Source organism: Nematolebias whitei, chromosome 8 (genome assembly GCF_014905685.2).
Source record: "Nematolebias whitei isolate Nwh7 chromosome 8, NemWhi1, whole genome shotgun sequence".
NCBI classification, from domain to species: domain Eukaryota; kingdom Metazoa; phylum Chordata; class Actinopteri; order Cyprinodontiformes; family Rivulidae; genus Nematolebias; species Nematolebias whitei.
This window is the reverse complement of record NC_056505.1, coordinates 20,986,843-21,009,088: the sequence shown is the minus strand read 5'-3', so window position 1 is coordinate 21,009,088 and position 22,246 is coordinate 20,986,843. Positions and strand designations below refer to the sequence as shown.

Here is a 22,246-nt window from a genome sequence, read left to right as displayed (position 1 = left end):
ATATACATATATACGAATATATATCTATATATATATGAGACGTGTGATGTAAAAATTACGTTTCATATTTATATATCTGTTTTATGTTCTCATAGTTGAAACTGCTGCTTTTTTTTTTTTTCTACATTACTAGAAAAAAAGGAAGAGGGACAACGGCTGGATGCTGAATTTGTGAAGCGACTCCGTGATTTTCTGGGTGCAACCGACGGAAGTTTGAACAGCAGCAACACGGCCATCTTAGCCTTCCTTTACATCTACCTGTCGCTCTTTGGATCAGGGTAAGATTTCTACGTGTCCCATAAGTTTCACATTTTACTAAAAGCAGACTATTTTGTTAAATATATATGTATATTGGTAACTGAAGTCTAATTCACACAATCGTCTGCAAGAAGACAGCACACACAGTTTAGTTTAGCTGATTTCTACTTTCAGTTATTCTCCAAACAGGTAAAAATAGAGAAAAGACTCATAAACTGACACTTGAGCTGCATACAAGTGTTCATGCCTTCTGCCATTAGCATCTGAGTGTGAATTAATTTGAAAAATGTTAGTTTTGTCAGGAAATATTTTGTACTGAAGAGTTCACGCGACTTCAAGTCTGTTTTTTTTTTGTGTGTGTGTATTTAGACGACAACGGGAGTGGGGAGGAAACGATACGGCCGTAGAAATAGGGAAGAAAAATGTTCAAATATAACTTTATCTGAAACGACCCATTTCAAACCATCAGTTTTGAAAAAGCTGCGTTTGTTCCGATTGGCCAAAAATGACAGAAGTCATGCAGATATGTTTCAAAGTGATGTTTATAAGTAAAAGAGGATAAACTTAATATAGATGATGTTACAGAATGTTCAGTATGACTACACAGACTGTTTCTTTCTATTGACTGCATTATTACACTTGTAGATTTGTTTTATTTTCAATCTAGAGCTTGAGAAAATAAAATTTTAACAAAAATGATGCATCTGCAAATGTGTGTTCATTGGAGGAAAAAAACATTTTTTGAGCCTTTAACCTAATTTAAAACTGTAAAGTGGAACAATGCACTGCAGCTGTTCTACTGTTGCAGTGCATCTTTAAAAAACATGAAGATAAGATGATTAAAAAATGACAGGAAAGTCTGGCACCTTGAAGCATAAAACTCGAAAAAATAGCATTTTCTCTGAAATTGCAGTGTGAATGCTGACTGCTGAATCTCTGCTGGAATTTATTGAAAACGCTGACAGTCAAATTCTGAAACTCAAAGGTGAAACAGAAGCTAAAATTAGCCAACCGGTCACTAAAAACTAAATTTAGCAAAACAGTGGCTAAATGGTAGCTAAAGGTTAAAGCCAGTGAACCCGTAGTTAAACATAAAAACAGCAAAACATTATTTAAAAGCCAAAATTAGCAAAACAGTAGCTTAACCCTAAACATAATACGGTAGTAGCTAGAAGCTAAAGTTAGCATAATGGTAGCAAAAAGCTACAATTTACTAAACAGAAGTCAAAATCATTGATTAACATAAAAAATGTAAAACCTTGAAACCTTTTAAAACTAAAAAAGCTGTAGATAAAAGCTTAATTTTTTTTAATATAGCTAACTGTTAAAATTAGATAAACCACAGCTAAAAGACAAAATTAGCAAAACAATACACAAAACCTAAAATTAGCTAAACAAAAACATACAAATTAGAAATAGTCTAAAATAATAAAATAAATCAATCTCAAATAAAACAACACAAAGTGAAATATTTTAACAAGTCTAATACCAGTAGTTGCAAATACCAAAATTCATAGCACCGATCTCCTGAGTGAGCTAAACGTTTTGGTAGCTGAATGGTTAAAAGAGCTGAAAGTTTGCTGAAGTAGCTAGATGCTGAAAAGCATATAAAAGTACCGGTAATCACAAACAGGAAAAGAAAAAAAACAAAACAACAACAGTAGTGACTGCTTATTCAACATCAACATTCACAAAATAAATGAGTGATTTCAAGTTTTTGTAGATTTGAACCACATTTAATTTCTTCTAAAGAACTTTTACTCTGTTTTTAATTTGATTAAAGTTCTCATTTACATAAAAAAACATTTTCAGAGAAGTAAATGAGCATCTTTGTTGAGGTGAAAACAGACGTAGGAGGATGTTTGCGGCTCCAGCAGATGTGAATAGCGAGCGTGCTCGGGAACATTAGAGCTGCAGGTTGTTGGAGGGTTTCATCGACGCTGGCGCAGCGCTGGCGTGTCTCGCAGAGGTGAAAGATTTCTGACAGGATGGCCACTAATGAGAGTCAGGCACTGGGTCACTGTGCACCCTTTAACAAGCCTGGATGTGTTTTTCCCTAGAGAGAAGTGAACAATTAGTTTAGAGTATCCTTCCCTCTGCACGAAAACAGCCTCTGTGACAGATAGATACTGATGGATGAATCAGAAAAGTTTCTGTTGCATAAGAGTAATAAGAGTAACGTCCATAGGTTTTGTTTTGTGGTCCTGGAAATTGAATTGACAATAAATACAATTATACTGCCATATTTGGACATATGTAATTGATCCCATGTTCAGTATTTAAGTCCAATAAATTGTCTTTGTAATGATATTTTCAGTGAGCTGCCCAGCTTGACTGTGACTGTGTGGTCAGAGTTGCCACCTGGGGCAGGACTCGGGTCCAGTGCTGCCTACTCGGTGTGTCTGGCTGCCGCTCTGCTCTGTGCAAGTGGAACCATTACTTCTCCTCTGAAAGAGTGGGAGCACACCGCCAGGTATGAAGATCATATAAAGGTCTACATAAAAAGGAGCTCCCCACATAAATGGAACATTTGAACTCATTTTTTAAAACCGTTAAACCTCAAAGCATATTATACGACACGTGTTTCTTTACACACGTTACACAGTGTGTTGTGTTTTTACATAAATGTGTTTGGGCTGATAATAAATAGTGAGAATAAATAATAATTAAAAAGAAACTTAAGTCATGGGATAATTTTTTTTTAATGGATTTTTATTTTCATGTCAGCAACAGTTAAAAAAAAAGATGTTTAAACAGGAACGTTTGTCATTTTGATTTATTTGCAGTAAAGTTGCATAACATTAGGAAAACACGAAATTGCAGTATTATTATAGAATATTGTGATTATATCTGTTGAAACCCACATATTCTGTCATTACAGTGTTCACAGCTCTCACCATGTGCTGGTTGTGGGTATTTAGTGGAGTGAGTGTTATCAGATTGATAAATTTATATTTTTGCATGCGGTTTGTATGTGATATTTACTTTTAAAATCTTTGCAATCTAGACATTAAAAAATATACAATATATTATTATATTTTTAAAAAAATATATTGTGCAGCTCTAGTTTGTTTTTTGAACAACTGTGCAAGTATTTGGGAATTCAGAAAACAAGTTTGTACAGTTCTGAAATTGATAAATCAAACTTTTACACAAGTCCACGTTTGTTATTTCATTAATGGCTCACATTATATTTCTGAACTGCAAGCAAATATGTTTAGTCAAAAATATACCACATGCTCCTTCCAAAATTGTGTTCACCACTAAAGATGTGCAGATTATCTGTGTATTCATGTATCGCCACATCGTCACAAATGTTTCTGTGTGGATGAAAAATGTGATGCAAAATGAGAAAATAATTCTATAATTACAACACTTTTTACTAATTTATTTATATTTAATGTGTCCACTAGTTTTACCATTAATTGTTTTGACATTATGACTCGCTACGAAGCATTTTAAAGGCAGTCATGTACACAAAGTAATGTTTTAATGAATATTCACCATCATTTTTTAGTGTTTTTTTCCTTATAAACCCTGTTGTAGATTATTCAGGCTTTATAGTTGCTAATCATTCAAGTGCACATCTTATTACTAGTGTTTGTGAATGTTTATTTGGGTTTTAAAATGATTTTTTTTTTTAACTCTAGGTGGTGCCAGGAGGACCTGGAGCTCATCAACAGTTGGGCTTTTCAAGGGGAGCTGATGATCCATGGAAATCCTTCAGGAGTCGACAATGCTGTGGGAACGTGGGGTGAGGCATGGAACCTGCCGTAGGACCTGTGATGTTTTCTATTTCAGGAATACCACTGCTGATTATCAATGTATGATTATGCATCTAATAATTTATTTATTTATTTTTATGCAGGTGGCATGCTGAGATTCTTAGCTGGGAAGATAATACCACTGAGCAGGTTCTGACACTGATCAACACTTTTTGGTTAAATACTTTTTTTTTTTAAACAAAAACTTGTGTTTTGGCTCCCAGGAACCAAATACTGTGTGAAAATGTGGACTGTCTGAACTATGGTCTTTCTTACTTCAGGGTGCCATTATTAAGAATCCTCCTCACTAACACCAAAGTACCACGAAGCACCAAAGTACTTGTTGCCAGGGTGAAAGACAGAATTAACAAGGTACTAAATGGTTTTTCCCTCCCCCGTGTGTTTCTTGCCGACACTATAATTAATATAATAGGCGGTGCTTTTGCGTGGCTGATACTCCAGAGCATGGGGTTGAGTGCCTTCATAAAATATTAAAATTAAACTCTTAGCCAGGGACCCCTTGTGTGCTGTTGCCTTGGTGACATCAGCAGGTGTGCAGATTTCCACCTCATCTCAGACAGAGATGTGGCAACGTTAAGCACGATCAAAGTCAAACGTGTTGATGTGTTGTCATCGGTCCATCAATAAATGTTGGAGATTTATTAATTAAACACACATTTTTATTTTTATTTACAAATTCTGTGAAAAAAATATGGCTGGAAATTGTGAAATTTATGCTTTGTTTTTGTTTTTCCCCTCCTGCAGTTTCCATCTATCATGATCCCTGTGCTTGACTCAGTTGATGCCATTTCCTGCACTTGTGAAAAAGTCCTCACAGACATGACTTGTGAACCTATCACAGGGGAGCACTACAATATTCTAGAGGTACAAATTATCAGTACATTGTGCACATTTCTTAGAGAAACTAGAGAAATTGCATTTCCTCTAAAAATGTGAGTTGAATGCTGAGTCCTGAATGACTTTGCTGAAATTTTCTGAAGAAGCTGAAACTCTTGTGAAAGTTAAAACAAAAAGAACATACACTAAAAGTCAAGTCAAGTCAGATTTATTTATAGAGCACATTTAAAACAGAAACTGTTACCAAAGTGCTTAACAAAAATATCACATCATCAGATAAAAAGTAGCAAGATATATTTACAGCACATGGAATAAAAATATAAAACCAAAAACAATTAGAAACAATGAAATACTAAATCAGATTGGATGACCATTGTGTTAAATAGGAATAATAACAAAAGCATAAACAGAATCAGCATCAATGAAAAACCAGATCTAAAGCTGATCACCCTGTGTTAAATGTCAATGAGTATAAATGTGTTTTTAGGAGAGATTTAAAGGCAGAGACTGAGGTGGCCTGTCGAATGTTGATGGGCAGATTGTTCCAGAGTTTAGGGCCCACGACTGAGAACGCTCGATCTCCTCTGAGCTTCAGCCTGGTTTTTGGTACGGCCAAAAGCAGCTGGTCTGATGATCTCAAAGCCCGAGAAGGAGTATAAGGATGAAGAAGGTCGGAGAGGTATGATGGTGCAAGGCCGTTAATGCACTTGAATGTCAGCAGGAGAATTTTAAAATCAACTCTGACATGCACAGGAAGCCAGTGAAGAGAGGACAGAACCGGAGTAATGTGCTCAAACCTGTGAGTTCCTGTTAAAAGCCGAGCTGCAGCATTTTGTACGAGCTAGAGACGTGAGAGTGAAGCCTGACTAACCCCAACATAAAGTGAGTTACAGTAGTCCAGCCGGGAAGTAATAAATGCATGGACTAGTTTTTCAAGGTCGAATCTGGACAGAACGGACTTAAGCTTTGCTATCTGCCTTAGCTGAAAGAAGCTCTTTTGTAGAACAGAGTTGATCTGTTTATTAAACTTAAAGTCTGAGTCTAACACTACCCCGAGATTGGTAACTGACTGCTTTAGATGAGGCTGAAGGGAGTGCAGGTTTACAGGATCAGTGACAGTGGTAGAGCTTGGGTTAAACACAATGACCTCAGTCTTCTGATCATTAAAGCTCAAGAAGTTTGCAGCCATCCAAGTCTTGATGTCATCAAGACATTTTAGCAAAGGGAGGATGGAGCAAGAACTGTTTGGTTTTAAAGGTAGATAGATCTGAGAGTCATTGGCGTAACAGTGAAACGAAATACCATGTTTCCTCAGGATTGACCCCAAGAGGAGCAGATACAATGAGAACAGAAGGGGTCCAAGAATGGAGCCTTGTGGGACCCCACAGGAAAGAGGGACAGAAGCAGATAAATGATTGCCAAAGTTAACACAAAAACTCCTGTCACCCAGATAAGAACGGAACCATTCTAGCGCCACCCCTGTAATCCCAACCCAGTGTTCTAGCCGTGACATAAGGATGCTGTGATCAACAGTGTCAAATGCAGCGGTAAGGTCGAGGAGTACCAGGATCACAGACTGACCAGAGTCATTCACTAGCAGAATGTCATTACAGACCCTTACTAAAGCTGTCTCGGTGCTGTGCAGTTGTTTAAATCCTGACTGAAAAATCTCAAAAATTCCATTTACATTCAAAAACTTGGTTAGTTGACTAAAAACTATTTTCTCCAAGATTTTAGAAAGAAATGGAAGTTTTGAGATTGGCCTGAAGTTAGAACAAGCTGCAGGGTAGAGTCTGGGTTTTTTAATTAATGGAGTGGATTAATGGAAAAGCAGCAAAGCACTAGCATAAGAACTAAACGAATAGAGCAGTAGCTTAAAGGTAAAGATGACAAGGGAGTAGCTAATTTTTAAAAGTGGTTAGAACAAGCAAAAAGCTAAAATTAGCAATATGGTACGTAAAACTAGCTAAATATTAAGTAAAAGCATAAATATGCAAACGAAAGATAAATAGTTTTTTTTTTTAATGTTTGATAAAGAAATGGAGCCAAACTTTGTTAAATGTCAACTGATTTATTTGAGGCAGAGGCTTCATTACTTTTTATACGCCCGTTGAAAGGCGGACACATTATTGTATCGTCTACGTCCGTCCATAAACTTTCTCTTGTTCCACCCAAAACTTCTAACCTGCTCAAGATAATTTAACAGAACTTTGTACACATATGCATCGTCACTAGATGGAGTGTCACATGCACTTTTCATCATCTCAGCTTCAAGGTCTTTGCTCATCAGCGCCATTCCTATAGATTGCTGTATAATAGTTTGTCAACAGATGTATAGTGTGTATGTGGTACTCTTGTGATTTTCATGGGCAAAAAGATCAGAATGTCATCAGCAAAGCGATGTAAAGCAGGGCTGTCCATTACGTCTATCTCTAGTTAATAATGAGATTTGGAGAGTTAAACCTTTTTTAACCCTTGTTTAATGTTTAGCATTTTATTATGTCTGTATTCTCTGAACCTGTACTAGATGCACTTACACCATTCTTAACAACAACAGCAAAGAAAGGAAAATGAAAGTTTTTCTATCAATGACCGGTTGAACTGGGGTGGCTCTTTTTTCGTTGCCTAGCAGCAGAGGCTACCTGTGCAGGCGTGCGTGAGCGACAGTTTTTAAGTAGCTCGTGTGTTATCGGTGCTCAACAATGTTTTAGGTAGACCGTTTTGTTTGTCACAACTCTTGACTGAAGTTTATACAACTGGTAACATGCTATATTCTGTTTGATGCGTTGGCCTTTGTGGAAGTGAGGAGGGGGGAGAAGCTCGTAATATTATGACCCATGGTTTACCTGGAATGCAACAATGTGTTTTATACTAAGACCAGACAAATAGATCTCAGCAAACTGGCAACTTCAAAAGTAGATCTTTGTTTAAAAAAAAGTTTGGACACTCCTTGTGTAAAGGGTTAACATGATTGTCACAAATGCACTCCAAAAGCAACATACTCTATATAATAATAAAAAAAAAACAGAACAGGTCCAAAAACAGAGCCATGTGGAACTCCAAATGTAATTGGAGCTGCAGCTGAAAAATAAACATTTACGTGGACTGAGAAAGCCCTTCCAGTTAAACATGACATTTTAATTCCAGCCTAAATGTGTTGTTTCTAGGAGCTTATTGACATCAACCAGCATCATCTGAATGTGATGGGTGTGGGAAACCCTGCCTTAGACACATTGTGTCGAGTCACACTGGCCAAAGGACTCCACAGCAAGCTAACAGGCGCAGGTGGAGGAGGCTGTGGCATCACCCTCCTGAGACCAGGTGATGAACAACAACACTTCTCAACATGTTATAACAGTGTATAACCTTAGTTCCATATATTGTTTGACTTTGTCATTCAAATACTTCATGTCATCTGCTGAACTACACCGTGTAGTTTCTTACTGAGCAAATGTTTGGGCACGTGCAGTCTTCATTTCATTTTTGTGACAAGAGACAAAGCTTATCTAAATTTTGAAGGCCATGAAGTTAGAAAAGACACATTTGTTAAAAATTGATACAGGCTTGTTCCCATTAATTCCCCATTGTTTCCAGTTTTGAAATGGTAACAATTTCAAAGGCCTTGACAGTCTCTGTTGCAAATATCTCAGCGTGTATATGGTTTTTGTTGCAGCAAAGAATCTTCTCATTTTTGTGATTTTGATTTTCCAACATTTTTTGTTTGTTTTTGTTTTTAAAGGACTTCAGGTTTTTGCTTAGAGTAGCTGTGAGTGCCACAGCAAAACATTTTGCCTTGTATCTTTTCAAATGGTACTTAGAGGATTTTCAAGTATGTTTGTAGTTGTACACGTTGGTGTTTTTTTTTTCAACTTTTGTCATTACACATAAATTGTGATAACCGTTTTCAGATTTGGTTGGTATTTGATTAAATTCCTCCTCTTTCTCCTCAGTGAAACATTCTTTCTGCTCTTGTTTGCGCCAAAAAAGCCTTTAATGATTCATTCCTGTTCTAACAATGACAAAGCCCTTCTCGTTTGTTTTAGTTTTTCCGTGTTTTGCTCACACATACCAGACAGACAATACTTTACATTTTACTTTTATAATTCCATCAGGCTAAATTCTGACAGCAATCTTGGCAAAATGATGAAAATGGTTCATCTCTGTTTCTTTATTTTTTAACAATTACTGGTTCTAATAACTTCATGACTTGAGTGTGCCCAAATGTTTACTGAATTTACTTTGAGGTATTTTTAATGGACCAAAGATCCCTAGTGACAAAACTGTTTTCATATATTCCTCCCCTTTCCTTTTGTCTCTGACACAGTTTGAGAAGTGGAAAATTAGTTATTTTTTCAAAGAATAATTGTCTGACTGTGCAAGGGTACTGCAGAAAAGGAAATTGTATTTAAACTTCTCTTTGGCAAAGCAAACTAACCTGCGAGTTCAGTGTTTGTTGATGCCTGCAGCCTATAGCACACTGCATTTTTAATAAGTTATAAATCCCTAAATAAATGTCCTTGTTTGCTTTCTTCCCATTTCCTCTGTGAAATGCAGTTATTTTTAAACAGTGTTATCCGTCTGTCCTAATGCTCCGAGAGTCGTTAGAGTAAACCTTTCTGAATTAAAAAAAGCACCAAGATATTACATTTTTAGCCCTGGAAGCTGCATCTGAATTAAAAATTGGATCATTTGAACTGGATGTGCTTTAAATGTCCACGTTGATGTTCTGAGTCTTGTTCACTGAGCCGTTTCTGGTCTTTTCCAGATGTTTTAAATTTCTTAGCATCAGAGATGTACCAGGCATTGGTCTCTGTCCAATGAATTAACAGTGTTTTGTGTGTTTCTATTGACTAATTGGTTGAAGTATCTGGATCTTTCCTTCCATTTTTTTAATAAAGTCCCTGTTAACACAACGCTGCTTTTCTGCTGCGGTTCGTCTGTTTGTGTACATGACAATAGTCTTCATTTTCTCTGAAACAGTGACTTTTTTTGAATCCACGCCTGAGAGAAACTGGAAATTCTGTCTTAAAAGAATCAGCTGGTGCACCTTATCTGGTGAACACCCTGTTGACTTAGATTTGAACACAGACCCTTGTAAATTCCTTGTTTTAAATTTAATTACCACAGTGTTAAAATGGCTGTGAGTCCTCACCTTTTGACTGGCATCTCTTCTGATCAATAGATTCACCTATTGTCTCTAGAGCCCAAAGTCTCCACTGACTGCAAACTTCATATTAGTTATACTTATCATACAATAATTATTTCCCTTTCTGGATAAATCAAGCTTCTACTTGTACACCAAAGGGTTCAAGAACAGAGTCTAATTGAAGTTGGGTATGTGTTTTCCAGGCGTTTTAGGCATTTTTAGGGGGACTGAAGGGGATAGACACATGTCCGCCGTGCTTACAAAGTATTTTTTATCCTCATTTTGAATGTTTGTGACATCAATTTACTCTGACTTGTTTATGTTGTAGAAACCGACTCCCTGATAGTCCAGAGCACGGTGCAGGACCTGAGAGACTGCAGCTTCGACTGCTGGGAAACAAGCATCGGTGGTCCAGGCGTGCAGCAGCATTCACTCGTCTCCGTCAAAGAGGAAGTCCTGGAGGTTTTAAACAGTTACTAAAGCACACGTGTGGCTGAATGAGAAAACAAACTCCTTATGACTTGGTAGCACGACGGCTCAGTGGTTAGCATCGTTGCCTCACAGCAAGAAAGTCCTGGGTTCAATCCCCGGTTGGACTTAGGGTCTTTCTTTGTGGAGTTTGCTTCTTGTGCTTGCGTGTGTTTTCTCCAGGTACTCCGGTTTCCTCCCACAGACCAAAAACATGCATGTTAGGCTGCCTTCAAGCCCAGGCCTCCCTTGCACAAGAGATCTGTGATCTAAATGGGATTTGCCTGGTTAAATAAAGGTTAATAAATAAAATAAAATACTGTTGTGGGAAGTTCAAGACTTGACACATATCCATCCATCCATTTTCTTCCGCTTATCCGGGGTCGGGTCGCGGGGGTAGCAGCCTAAGTAGGGAGGCCCAGACTTCCCTCTCCCCAGCCACTTGGGCCAGCTCTTCTGGGGGAATCCCGAGGCGTTCCCAGGCCAGCCGAGAAACATAGTCCCTCCAGCGTGTCCTGTGTCTTCCTCTGGGCCTCCTTCTGGTGGGACTTGTCCGGAACACCTCACCAGGGAGGCGTCCAGAAGGCATCCTAAACAGATGCCCGAGCCACCTCAACTGGCTCCTCTCGACGTGGAGAAGCAGCGGCTCTACTCTGAGTCCCTCCCGGATGATCGAGCTTCTCACCCTGTCTCTAAGGGAGAGCCCAGACACCCTGCAGAGAAAACTCATTTCGGCCGCTTGTATCCGAGATCTCATTCTTTCGGTCACAACCCAAAGCTCGTGACCATAGATGAGGGTGGGAACGTAGATCGATCGGTAAATTGAGAGCTTCGCCTTTTGACTCAGCTCTCTCTTCACCACGACAGACCTGTACAGCGCCCGCTTCACTGCAGACGCTGCACCTATCCGCCTATCGATCTCACGCTCCATTTTTCCCTCATTCGTGAACAAGACCCCAAGATACTTGAACTCCTCCACTTGGGGTAGGACCTCCTCCCTGACCCAGAGAGGGCACTCTACCCTTTTCCGGCTCAAGACCATGGCCTCGGATTTGGAGGAACTGATCTTCATCCCGGCTGCATCGCATTCGGCTGCGAACCGCTCCAGCGAAAGCTGTAGATCACGATCTGATGAAGCCAATTGGACCACATCATCTGCAAAAAGCAGAGAAGCAATCCTAAGGCCACCAAAACAGATCCCCTCAACACCTTGGCTGCGCCTAGAAATTCTGTCCATAAAAGTTATGAACAGAATCGGTGACAAAGGGCAACCTTGGCGGAGTCCAACTCTCACCGGGAACAAGCCCGACTTACTGCCGGCGATGCGGACCAGGCTCTGACACCGGTCATACAGGGACCTAACAGCCCATATCAAAGGGCCAGGTACCCCATATTCCCAGAGTACCCCTCACAGGGCCCCCCGAGGGACACGGTCGAACGCCTTCTCCAAGTCCACAAAGCACATGTAGACTGGTTGGGCAAACTCCCATGCACCCTCCAGGACCCTGCTGAGAGTGTAGAGCTGGTCCAGTGTTCCACGGCCAGGACGAAAACCGCACTGTTCCTCCTGAATCCGAGGTTCGACTATCCGACGGACCCTCCTCTCCAGAACCCCCGAATAGACCTTACCAGGGAGGCTTAAGAGCGTGATTCCCCTGTAGTTGGAACACACTCTACGGTCCCCCTTTTTGAATAGGGGGACCACCACCCCGGTCTTCCAATCCAGGGGAACTTCCCCCGATGTCCACGCAATATTGCAGAGTCGCGTAAGCCAACACAACCCTACAACATCCAGAGCCTTAAGGAACTCTGGGCGAATCTCATCCACCCCTGGGGCCCTGCCACCGAGGAGCTTTTTAACCACCTCGGTGACCTCAGCACCAGAGATTGGAGGGCCCGACCCAGAGTCCCCAGGCTCCGCTTCCTCATTGGAAGACGTGCCGGTGGGATTGAGGAGGTCTTCAAAGTATTACGCCCACCGACCCACAACATCCCGAGTTGAGGTCAGCAGCACACCACTCCCACTATACACATACTGAACTAATTTTATGAACTGGTACGATCTGAGCATATTTCACTCTGAGTGGAGCTGAACCAGACTTTCTTAAATGTTAACAGATTTTTTGATTGATTTTATTTTATTTTTTCAATAAACAATCTTTAACAGGAACTTGGGTTTTGTGATCAAACTAAACTCATTAATGTGCATGATCATGTTCATAAAGAGCTTTGGCCACTAGATGGCAGCAGATAGAAACAAATGCTGTTAAATAAATCTGTTGACATTAATGAGCTCAGATACAATAATTTCTTTGTCAGAATTCCATTAGAAATTTTCTGCAAATGTTCAAAGCTAGCATGTCTTTTAGAATCAAACTAATGAAAATAATCCAGAACTTACATCTAGCATTTTGAGCATGGGTATCTGCAGTAATCACGTTCTTAAAAGTATTTTTCAGAAAATGATCAATAAACACAAAAAAATTGTAATAAAAAATAATTTTCCTCAAATTATACCCATCATAAATACCACTTCAAACTGAATTCAAGTAGCCAACAAAGTGCTGAAATATAAAAAATGTTGTAAATATTTCTGTGATTGGGCCTTTTTTTCATATAAATATGAAGTGGTTGTGTTCAGCTAATAGAGGGTGGAGACAGGGGGACAGCAGGAGAGCGAGGACTCTGGAGGTTCTGGATTATAACGTGATGAAACAAAACCAGCCTCCTTCACTCGAACACACAAAGTCACAACAGCTTTCCCCAAATTCTCCTTCATAATTGCTCATCCTCCTAAGCGTCAGAAAATATGCTGTAAATACCACAGAAGCAGACGGGTCTGCTTCGAGGATCTGGGGTTTGTGGTGAAGGTCACTGTGGGACTCGGCTCAGTTTGAATATCCATTTCAATTTCTATTTTTTAAATGTCACAGTGATTGAGTAGTCCAACTCTGGCAGTGGATGTGAATAAACGGCATTTGTCACCCTCCCTCCACTCTTCAGCCGGGTGCCCCCTCTGTCCTGTTGAATTGTGTCATCTTTATGTCAGGGCAGCCCCCCTGTCAGTATGCTGCACAGTTGCCCCTGACCCCTGCTGGAATTTAATTACCACTGTGCTTTTCAATTGAAATGGCACTGAGGAGAGTAAAAGGGGGGCAGGAAGGCAGAGAGCGAGACAACAGAGCCAGTTTTATTTGAAACTCCTTTTTTTATTTTCAGTCTCATTTTCTTTCAGTCCCCCCTTTTTTTTTTTTTTTTACCCCTGCAAGGCACAGATGGTATTTTATATCAATGTCAATGCCGGCTTCTTTCTGCTCTGATGAATAGAATCTAAAGAGGGCCTGAGATTATTTCAGATAACTCATGGAGGGTGGAAAAAAGGGGTCAAGGATTTGGTGAGAATGTCAGAATTGGAGAGGTACAGTTGTGCTGCCCCCTCGGCGATGAGGGGCACGTACAAATCATTTAACATTTCTGGTGTTTTAGGGAGTTTTGGCTGGATGAATCAATGCGAGTGAAGCGAGGATGAATAATTCATTTTGTCCAAGCAGGAGGAATGAAATGCTAAATGTGAATTTGCTGAGTGGTCTTGCACACTGTGGCACATTCCCTCTGGTCCCCTGTCAGCGGGTGAAATGCTTGTCAGGAACCATTAAGATTGAATACAAAATTAGATCTGGCTGACAAGATATCATGATGCTGATGTCCAGTGGTTTTGCTAATGGGGTTTCAGTATGAGAATATTTACAGTGAACACTTGCATTCACATCTATAGGCTGCTGGATCACTTGTTATTGTGAAAAGTGCCTGTTTTTATGTGTTTTCTGTTAGAAATGGAAGAGGAAGAGGAAGATTTGTACTAGTGTTTGTAATGACACAATGACTAAGGCAACATTGACATCATGAGCTCCATTCTAACATGATGAGCTGTACGATCCTCCTGGGGCTATTTGCCCTTTTGGTAAGTGGGGGTTGGAGGCCGGTGGCAGGGGTCTGATTAAGACGGCAAGGTCAAAGAACTCAAAGGATTTAGTTAAAAAATGTTCGCATTTACTTTGTTTTGAGCTCCTTACAGTGACGCAAAGCTTTTTTTTTTTATTTAACTTTGGATACACGAGGAGTAAATTCAGCCTAATCTCGCTGTCACCTGACAAATGGACTGTACTTATACAGCGCCTTTCTATCTTATTTCAAGATACTCAAAGCGCTTTACACTACGATCTGTGTCCTCATTTACCCATTCATACAGCACTACATCTTTACAAAGCTAATTGAACAAACCATTCTAAAGAGACTGATCAGTGCTTTAGATCACATTCATACACTGATGGGACACACATCAGAGGCTATGAGGGATTCAGTGTCTTGCCCAGGGACACTTCAGCATGCGACTGCTGGTGGATTCGAACCCCCAACACTCGCATTGGAGGACGACTGCTCTAACCGCTCAGCCACAGCCGCCCCAAGAGATGGGGTAGAGTCTGAGCACAAAACCAACGCAGAGACAACCTTACATGCACATTCAGTCAAGTTAGAATCTCCAGCTAACCTAATATTTGGGTTACTGGGCTGTAGGAGGAGGCAATACTTAGGAAAAACAGTCATAAAACAAATTACAGAAGAGTGCTAATTTCACATGAAGGCTTTTGGTGAGACTCGGTTTTTTTTCTGCATATTAGCAGTCCTGCTAGACACAAAGCGTTGTGTTTTTGGAGACACAAGTACGTTCTTAATAAAGTTACCGAATAAATATACACACCTGCACAAAGGGGCTTTTCTTTTTAACCGAGGCTTGATTTGTCTGGTATTTCTGTAGACAAATTATTCATTCATTCATTCAATCTTTATTTAGACAGGTAAATCCCATTGAGCCTCGAGGACTCATTTACAAGAGAGACCTGATTTCAACAAATCAGAATGTCCAGAGCTAATGCTCTGGCTTAACTGTTGAAAAGAACAACTATGATCGATTGCAGAAGGAAGCTGTTCAGCAAGATTTATGCCATTTATGTTTTTTAGGGTGGGTCCTTGTATGTGGAAAATACGTTAAGATATTTTATCCATCGTTTACACTGGAGCTTCCAATACCTTTTGACTCGGCAGCGCGTATATCTGCAGTCCTTGTTCCTGATCTCTGCGGGTTTTAAAAAATTGATCTATTCAGTGTTTTGTCAGAATGGCCTCGACAAGCCTCAGGTTTACTGGTAATTAACTTGCAACATGAATTTAGTCATTTATTAAGTGTGATGAAGTCTGTGTTGACTTCAAATGATAGTAAAAATTAACCACATTTTATTCCCCCTGCTGTACACATCACCAAAACACCAACATTAGGAACATCTGGTTGTGACGTGTGGTTGTTTCAGAGATTCAGAGAGATTTATTAGTCATTCGCATCTCATGTGGTGGAACGAGATTATGTACACAGGGTCCCAGTTACATCCAACAATAAAATGTAAAAGAAAAACAGTAATAAGATGAAGATATGAAGTAAGGAAAACATCAACTTAATAATACACTAAGCACTAATAGCATAAAAACATCACGTCGAACAGCAGCACAAACATGAGTCTGTGTGAACAGATGAGCACGAATGAACAACATGAAACAGATCAGCAGCAGCATGAAACAGATCAGCAGCAGCATGATGTGATTTTTCACAGCGATTATCCTGGTTAGAGATTCATGAGTCTAACAGCTTCAGGGTAGAAGCTGTTCCTCAGTCTAGTGGTTCTACACTTAATGCTCCTTAACCTCCTTCCTGAGGGGAGTGGGGCAAAAAGTATGTGCTGGGTATGTGGTGTCCTTCATGATGCAGGTGGCCCTCTCCCTGCACCTAGAGGTATAATTGTGATGGTGGGGAGGGGGCAGCACGGTGGAGCAACTGGTAGAGCTGCTGCCTCTCAGCGAGCAGGTCCCTGGTTCAAATCCCTGTCTGGGTGCCTTTCTGGGTGGAGTTTGCATGCAACCTGTCCAGGGTGTACCCCACCCCCCTCACACAGTGATTGCTGGACATTGGCACCGGCGACCCGCGTGACCCAAAATGGAAGAAGCGGGTAAAAGATAATGGATGGATGGTGGGGAGACTGACTCCAGCAGTCTTCTGTGCAGCCTCCATGCCACACGTTGATGCTGGAGCACAGGATGCTCTTCACTGCACACCTGTAGAAGGAGGCTCGTCTCAGCCGTCTGAGGAAGTAGAGTCTCTGATTAGCTTTCTTCATCAGGCTGGTGGTGTTGTTGCTCCAGCTGAGGTTGTCATTCATGTGTACACCCAAGTACTTGTAGCTGGAGACCACTTCCACCGCAGATCCTCTTATGTTCAGGGCGGTGTAGGTGTGTTTGTTCCTTCTGAAGTCCACAATCATCTCCTTTGTCTTTTTTACATTGATGTGAAGGTTATTCTCTTTGCACCAGCTCTCCAGGTGTTCCACCTCCTGTCTGTAGCTAGTTGTTTGTGATGTACAGAAAGACCCAAATGCAGGTATGCAGGAGGGAAACTCAGTGAAGACAGACTTTAATAAATTTAATTCAATTCAATTCAATTCAAAAATACTTTATTAATCCCAGAGGGAAATTAAGTGTTGTCGTAGCTCATCATCCTGGTTTTATTCAAGAGTTGTTAGATGCTGATTGCTGTGGGAAGGAAGGATCTCCTGCAGCGAATACGAAGAATCTGGCCACAGATACTGATCTGTCCACCCAGATCCAGCTTGCTGTCAGACTCTGCTGGCCTCTCGGTCCTCCTGGGCAGCAGGGCCGCCCGAATGCCCGCAAGAACTCCTCCTAGAGCGATGGCCACTCCTCCCAGCAGTCTGTCGAGCTCCTTGTCACTGCGGACAGCCAACTGTAGGTGTCCAGGAACGATCCTGTCCTTCCGCTGTCATGACCCATGTTTCCTGTTAGTCCCAGGATCTCAGTGGTCAGGCACTTGAGCGCAGCTGGCAGGTAGATGAGAATGCGTCCACAGAACTTACTTTTCAACTCATTTGAGATTTGGGGCTGTAGTTGAGATATTATTTGAGCTTTTGAGATGTTGATCAGCTGCTGTTGGTTGTAGAAAACTGCTTTGTTGCCATGGTTACGCATCATAACAAATGTCCAAAACTAAAAAAAGTTTCAGTAAAAATCCTTCCAGCTGCACAGCATCTGATACCAGAGGAAACGATCATCCAAAAAATGCGATTTACATCCAGAAAAAGAGGAATTAAAGTTTCCAAAAGCAAAATCTCAGAATGAAAGTAACAGAGCTGCTCCAACATGCAGCCACCTTGAGCGGCGCAATTCTAGAATTCTCAATTCTCAATTCTAGAATAAACCAAGAACTCCAGAAGCAGCAAGATGCATGAAAGAACTGAGGAAACACGAAATTGATAAACTGGGAGGGGTGATTGCTGAAAGACAACAGGTGTGCTGATTATACAGGTGCTGGTTATAAAATTAGAATATCATCCATCCATCCATCCATTTTCTTTACCCGCTTATTCCATTTTGGGTCACGGGGGTCGCTGGTGCCCATGTCCAGCAATCACTGTGCGAGGGGCGGGGTACACCCTGGACGGGTCGCAAGTCCATCACAGGGCCACATAGAGACAAACGAGACAAACAACCATTCACTCTCTCACTCACACCTAGGGACAATTTAGAGTTACCAATCAGCCTAACATGCATGTTTTTGGACTGTGGGAGGAAACCGGAGTACCCGGAGAAAACCCACGCATGCACGGAGAGAACATGCAAACTCCACCCAGAAGGCCCCTGGACCGGGGTTTGAACCAGGGACCTGCTCGCTGAGAGGCAGCAGCTCTACCAGTTGCGCCACCGTGCTGCCAATTAGAATATCATGAAAAAGTTTATTTATTTCAGTAATTCCATTCAAAAAGTGAAACTTGTATATTGTATTCATTAATTACACAGAGACTGATATATTTCTAATGTTTATTTCTTTTAATGTTGATGATTATAACTGACAACTAATGAAAACTCCAAATTCAGTATCTCAGAAAATTAGAATATTGTGAAAAGGTTCAATATTGAAGACACCTGGTGACACACTCTAATCAGCTTATTAACAAAAAAACACATGCAAAGGCCTTTAAATGGTCTTTCAGTCTAGTTCTGTAGGCTACACAATCATGGGGAAGACTGCTGACTTGACATTTGTCCAAAAGACGACCATTGACACCTTGCACAGGGAGGGCAAGACACTAAAGGTCATTGCTAAAGAGGCTAGCTGTTCACAGAGCTCTGTGCCCAAGCACATTAATAGAGAGGCGAAGGGAAGGAGACAATGTGGTAGAAACAAGTGTACAAGCAATAGAGATATCTGTACCCTAGAGAGGATGTTGAGGGAGATTCACAAAGAGTGGACTGCAACTGGAGGCTGTGCTTGAAGAACCACCACGCACAGATGTATGCAAGACATGGGTTTCAGCTGTTACATTCCTTGTGTCAAGCCACTCTTGAACAAGAGACAGTGTCAGAAGCGTCTCGCCTGGGACTGCTGCTGAGTGGTCCAAAGTTATGTTCTCGGATTAAAGTAAATTTGGCATTGTCTTGAAATCAAGGTCCCAGAGTCTGGAGGAAGAGAGGAGAGGCACAGAATCCACGTTGCTTGAGGTCCAGTGTCAAGTTTCCACAGTCAGTGATGGTTTGGGGGCCCATGTCATCTGCTGGTGTTGGTCCACTGTATTTTCTGAGGTCCAAGGTCAACACAGCTGTCTACCAGGAAGTTTTGGAGCACTTCATGCTTCCTGCTGCTGACCAACTTTATGGAGATGCAGAATTTCATTTTCCAACAGGACTTGGCACCTGCACACAGTGCCAAAGTTACCAGGCAGTATCTAGTTTAAGGACCATGGTATCCCTGTTCTTAATTGGCCAGCAAACTTACCTGACCATAACCCCATAGAAAATCTATGGTGTACTGTGAAGAGGAAGATGATACACCAGACCCAACAATTCAGAAGAGCTGAAGGCCACTATCAGAGCAACCTGGGCTCTCATGACACCTGAGCAGTGTCACAGACTGATCGACTCCATGCCACGCCGCATTGCTGCAGTAATCCAGGTGAAAGGAGCCCCAACTAAGTATTGAGTGCTGTACCTGCTCATACTTTTCATGTTCATACTTTTCAGTTGGTCATCTTTTCTAAAAAACATGTTTTAAATTGGTCTTAAGTAATATTCTAATTTTCTGAGATACTGAATTTGGGGTTTTCATTATTTGTCAGTTATAATCAACATTAAAAGAAATAAAAAATTGAAATATGTCAGCCTGTGTGTAATGGAGAACAAAAGAAAACTTGTGGTGGTTGTAACATAAACAGAACCAGGAACATGAACAGAAAAACTACTCGTCAAACTGGCGCAACAACAAAAACTAACTATGGTTCAAACATGGAGCAACAGCAAAACTATTAGGAAACCAAACTGACTGTTTCTTCTGTATGATCTCTAGACTAAATTTATTCTCTATGCGTCTCTTGCAAAAATAATTGAACTCTTAGATGAATTTTTCTGTTCGACTTCAAAAGGTAGGTACTGTAGTTGTCATTTGGCTTTAATATCCGAATACTAAAAACTGCAGCCAATCCTGAAAAAGAATTAACACAACATGCAAAAACAAATCAGATTAATACTTAAAGGTACAAAATTCATCGACTCCCTTTGTTACAATCTTCACATCATACAAATGTAAGCCTAACAAACTTATTTTATATCACGAGACAACGTTTATCTTAACAGGCTGTGACTGCTGGTTTCAGCCAGAACTGGTGTCGCTGTCGAGCTGAGCTGACACCACAGCTGATGTTGCTCACTGTGCTACTCCTCTTTATTGTAGACTTTTGTAGTGTGCCTTATTTCAAACCTTTAATTTACACAGAGCAAACAAGTTAAAGTAGCGATTTTGGAAAGGTTTGACAGAACATTCCAATTTACAAAGCTTGAAATGGATTTTTCAATGTTTCACTTGTTGCTCTTTTTTTTCTGGCTGCTCTCTTCTTCAGGGGTCACCACAGCAAACTAACTTGCATGAAGCCTTGGCAATTGTTTTTTACATTGGATGTCCTTCCTGATGCAACCACAGACCGCTGAGCTACCACAGTCCTCTGTGTGGAGCAGAGAGCTGCCATCTAGGGTGCCTGGGGGAGTGGTTTGTGGGGGTTGGGGGACTTGCTCAGGGGTTCAGGGAGCAGGAAATGAGGGTAGAGGCAGGTGTGGATTCTTCATCTTTCCCACCCACATTTTCATCTTGTCGGTCAGGGGTCGAACTGGCAACCTTCTCGACATACAGTGTCGAGTGTTGCCACAATCGCTGCAGTATGGCCACACTGACGGGAGCTCCACTTTGAGTCAATCTCTTTTAGTTCCTGTTGTTCTTTTTCTTACCTTTTTTGCACCTACACTACACACCCATGCTACGGGTATGACCGAGGCACACTTTTGGAGTTTTCTGTGTCGCTGCCTTGCCATCATGCCATCCTACCATTGTGGTTCAGTTCCTGGTCCCCATCCAGCTTCGGCCTCAGGATCCGGCCTGTCATGGTGGCTGTCTCCATGATCCTCCACCTGCCTGCATGGACCAAACTCTAACCACCTGTTCGTCTCCGCGGGTAAAACCTTGGATCTTCTCTGTCTGCTGGACTTGGTTCTGGAGGGCAGTCTGTAAGGACAGCTGCTGCAGTCTTTATTACCATCAAGCTGCTAGTGGGACCTGCTAACAAGACCTGCTAACGCTGCTAATAAGACCACGCCGCTAACAGAACCATGCTGCTGAAATAACCTCACTGTAGATGTATTTCTTTTTCACTTTTGACGCCTTGTTTTTTTTTGTATTTTTGCTGCAAGCTTTGGTATTTCTTGTCATTTCTTTTTTGGCGAGTCAAGATGGTTCTTCTCGTCCTCAGCATTTCATTGCATTGTTGACCTTGTGTTGATTTTTGCAAATGACAAATAAACCAAACCTAAACCTGCCTTCTCTACCCTCTGCGCCACCACTCCATCCATCTTCCCCCACTTCACTTGTTGCTAAATGCCAGCCAAAAGTTGTTGAATGTGGATTTTTACTAACCAAACCCATGAGCAGGCATTGCTCCGTACTTCTTGTATAAAGTATAAGTCAAATGTAGATCTAGACATACACTACCCCCACTGACTCCTGCTGTAACACTTCTTAACATAGTCTAAATATTTGACAGTCTGTTTGGTCTAGAAATACTTTTACCATCTGTACGATACGGCTGCACAGTGCACAGTCCTGCTTGTGCTGAACAACTGTAAACATCTAAAACAAGCGACACGCAGCAGTCCAACGTCCCAGTTTCCATTATGGAATTGTGTCATGTCTGAGTATTGATCCTGTAATTGATCCTGTGAAGTTGAGGGCACGTGCAACATGCTCCGCCTCCCCTAAGCACCAGGAGTGCTCTTTTTTTTAATTGCAAGCTGAGGCGCTGGTTTTTCATGTTGCCTCTGAAAGGCCTCATTGATTTTTATGCCACTCTTCATCCTCCCCGTGCTCCGTTTTAAGAGCAAATCCCTCGTGTCAGAGCTGCCCCGATTGTAAAAGTATGAGATCTGTCAGTGCTTTTCACAAGGCTTCCAGGTGCTATTCAGACACGTTAACACTCGTGTTTAAAACGTCAGCCGCTTGGATTTTTATGTCTAAGCAGAAGATGAAGAGAAAAAAGGCTGTTACCTTCTGCCAGTCTGGTTCTCATGAAGGCCGATGAATTTAGGAAATTTCAGC

The 22,246-nt window shown here is 41.1% G+C and overlaps 1 protein-coding gene across 1 annotated transcript in view; it reads left to right on the top strand.

Annotated features, from left to right (window-relative positions):
* The window catches only part of mvk (mevalonate kinase), an 11,693-nt gene extending 1,187 nt beyond the window's left edge, over nt 1-10,506 (top strand). The window contains exons 3-10 of the mRNA XM_037680435.1: nt 134-278; nt 2,576-2,731; nt 3,909-4,012; nt 4,127-4,172; nt 4,304-4,394; nt 4,788-4,907; nt 8,048-8,201; nt 10,355-10,506. Coding sequence (XP_037536363.1) covers nt 134-278; nt 2,576-2,731; nt 3,909-4,012; nt 4,127-4,172; nt 4,304-4,394; nt 4,788-4,907; nt 8,048-8,201; nt 10,355-10,506 — 968 coding nt within the window. The remainder of the gene's footprint in view (nt 1-133; nt 279-2,575; nt 2,732-3,908; nt 4,013-4,126; nt 4,173-4,303; nt 4,395-4,787; nt 4,908-8,047; nt 8,202-10,354) is intronic.
* Nucleotides 10,507-22,246: the final 11,740 nt, after the last annotated feature.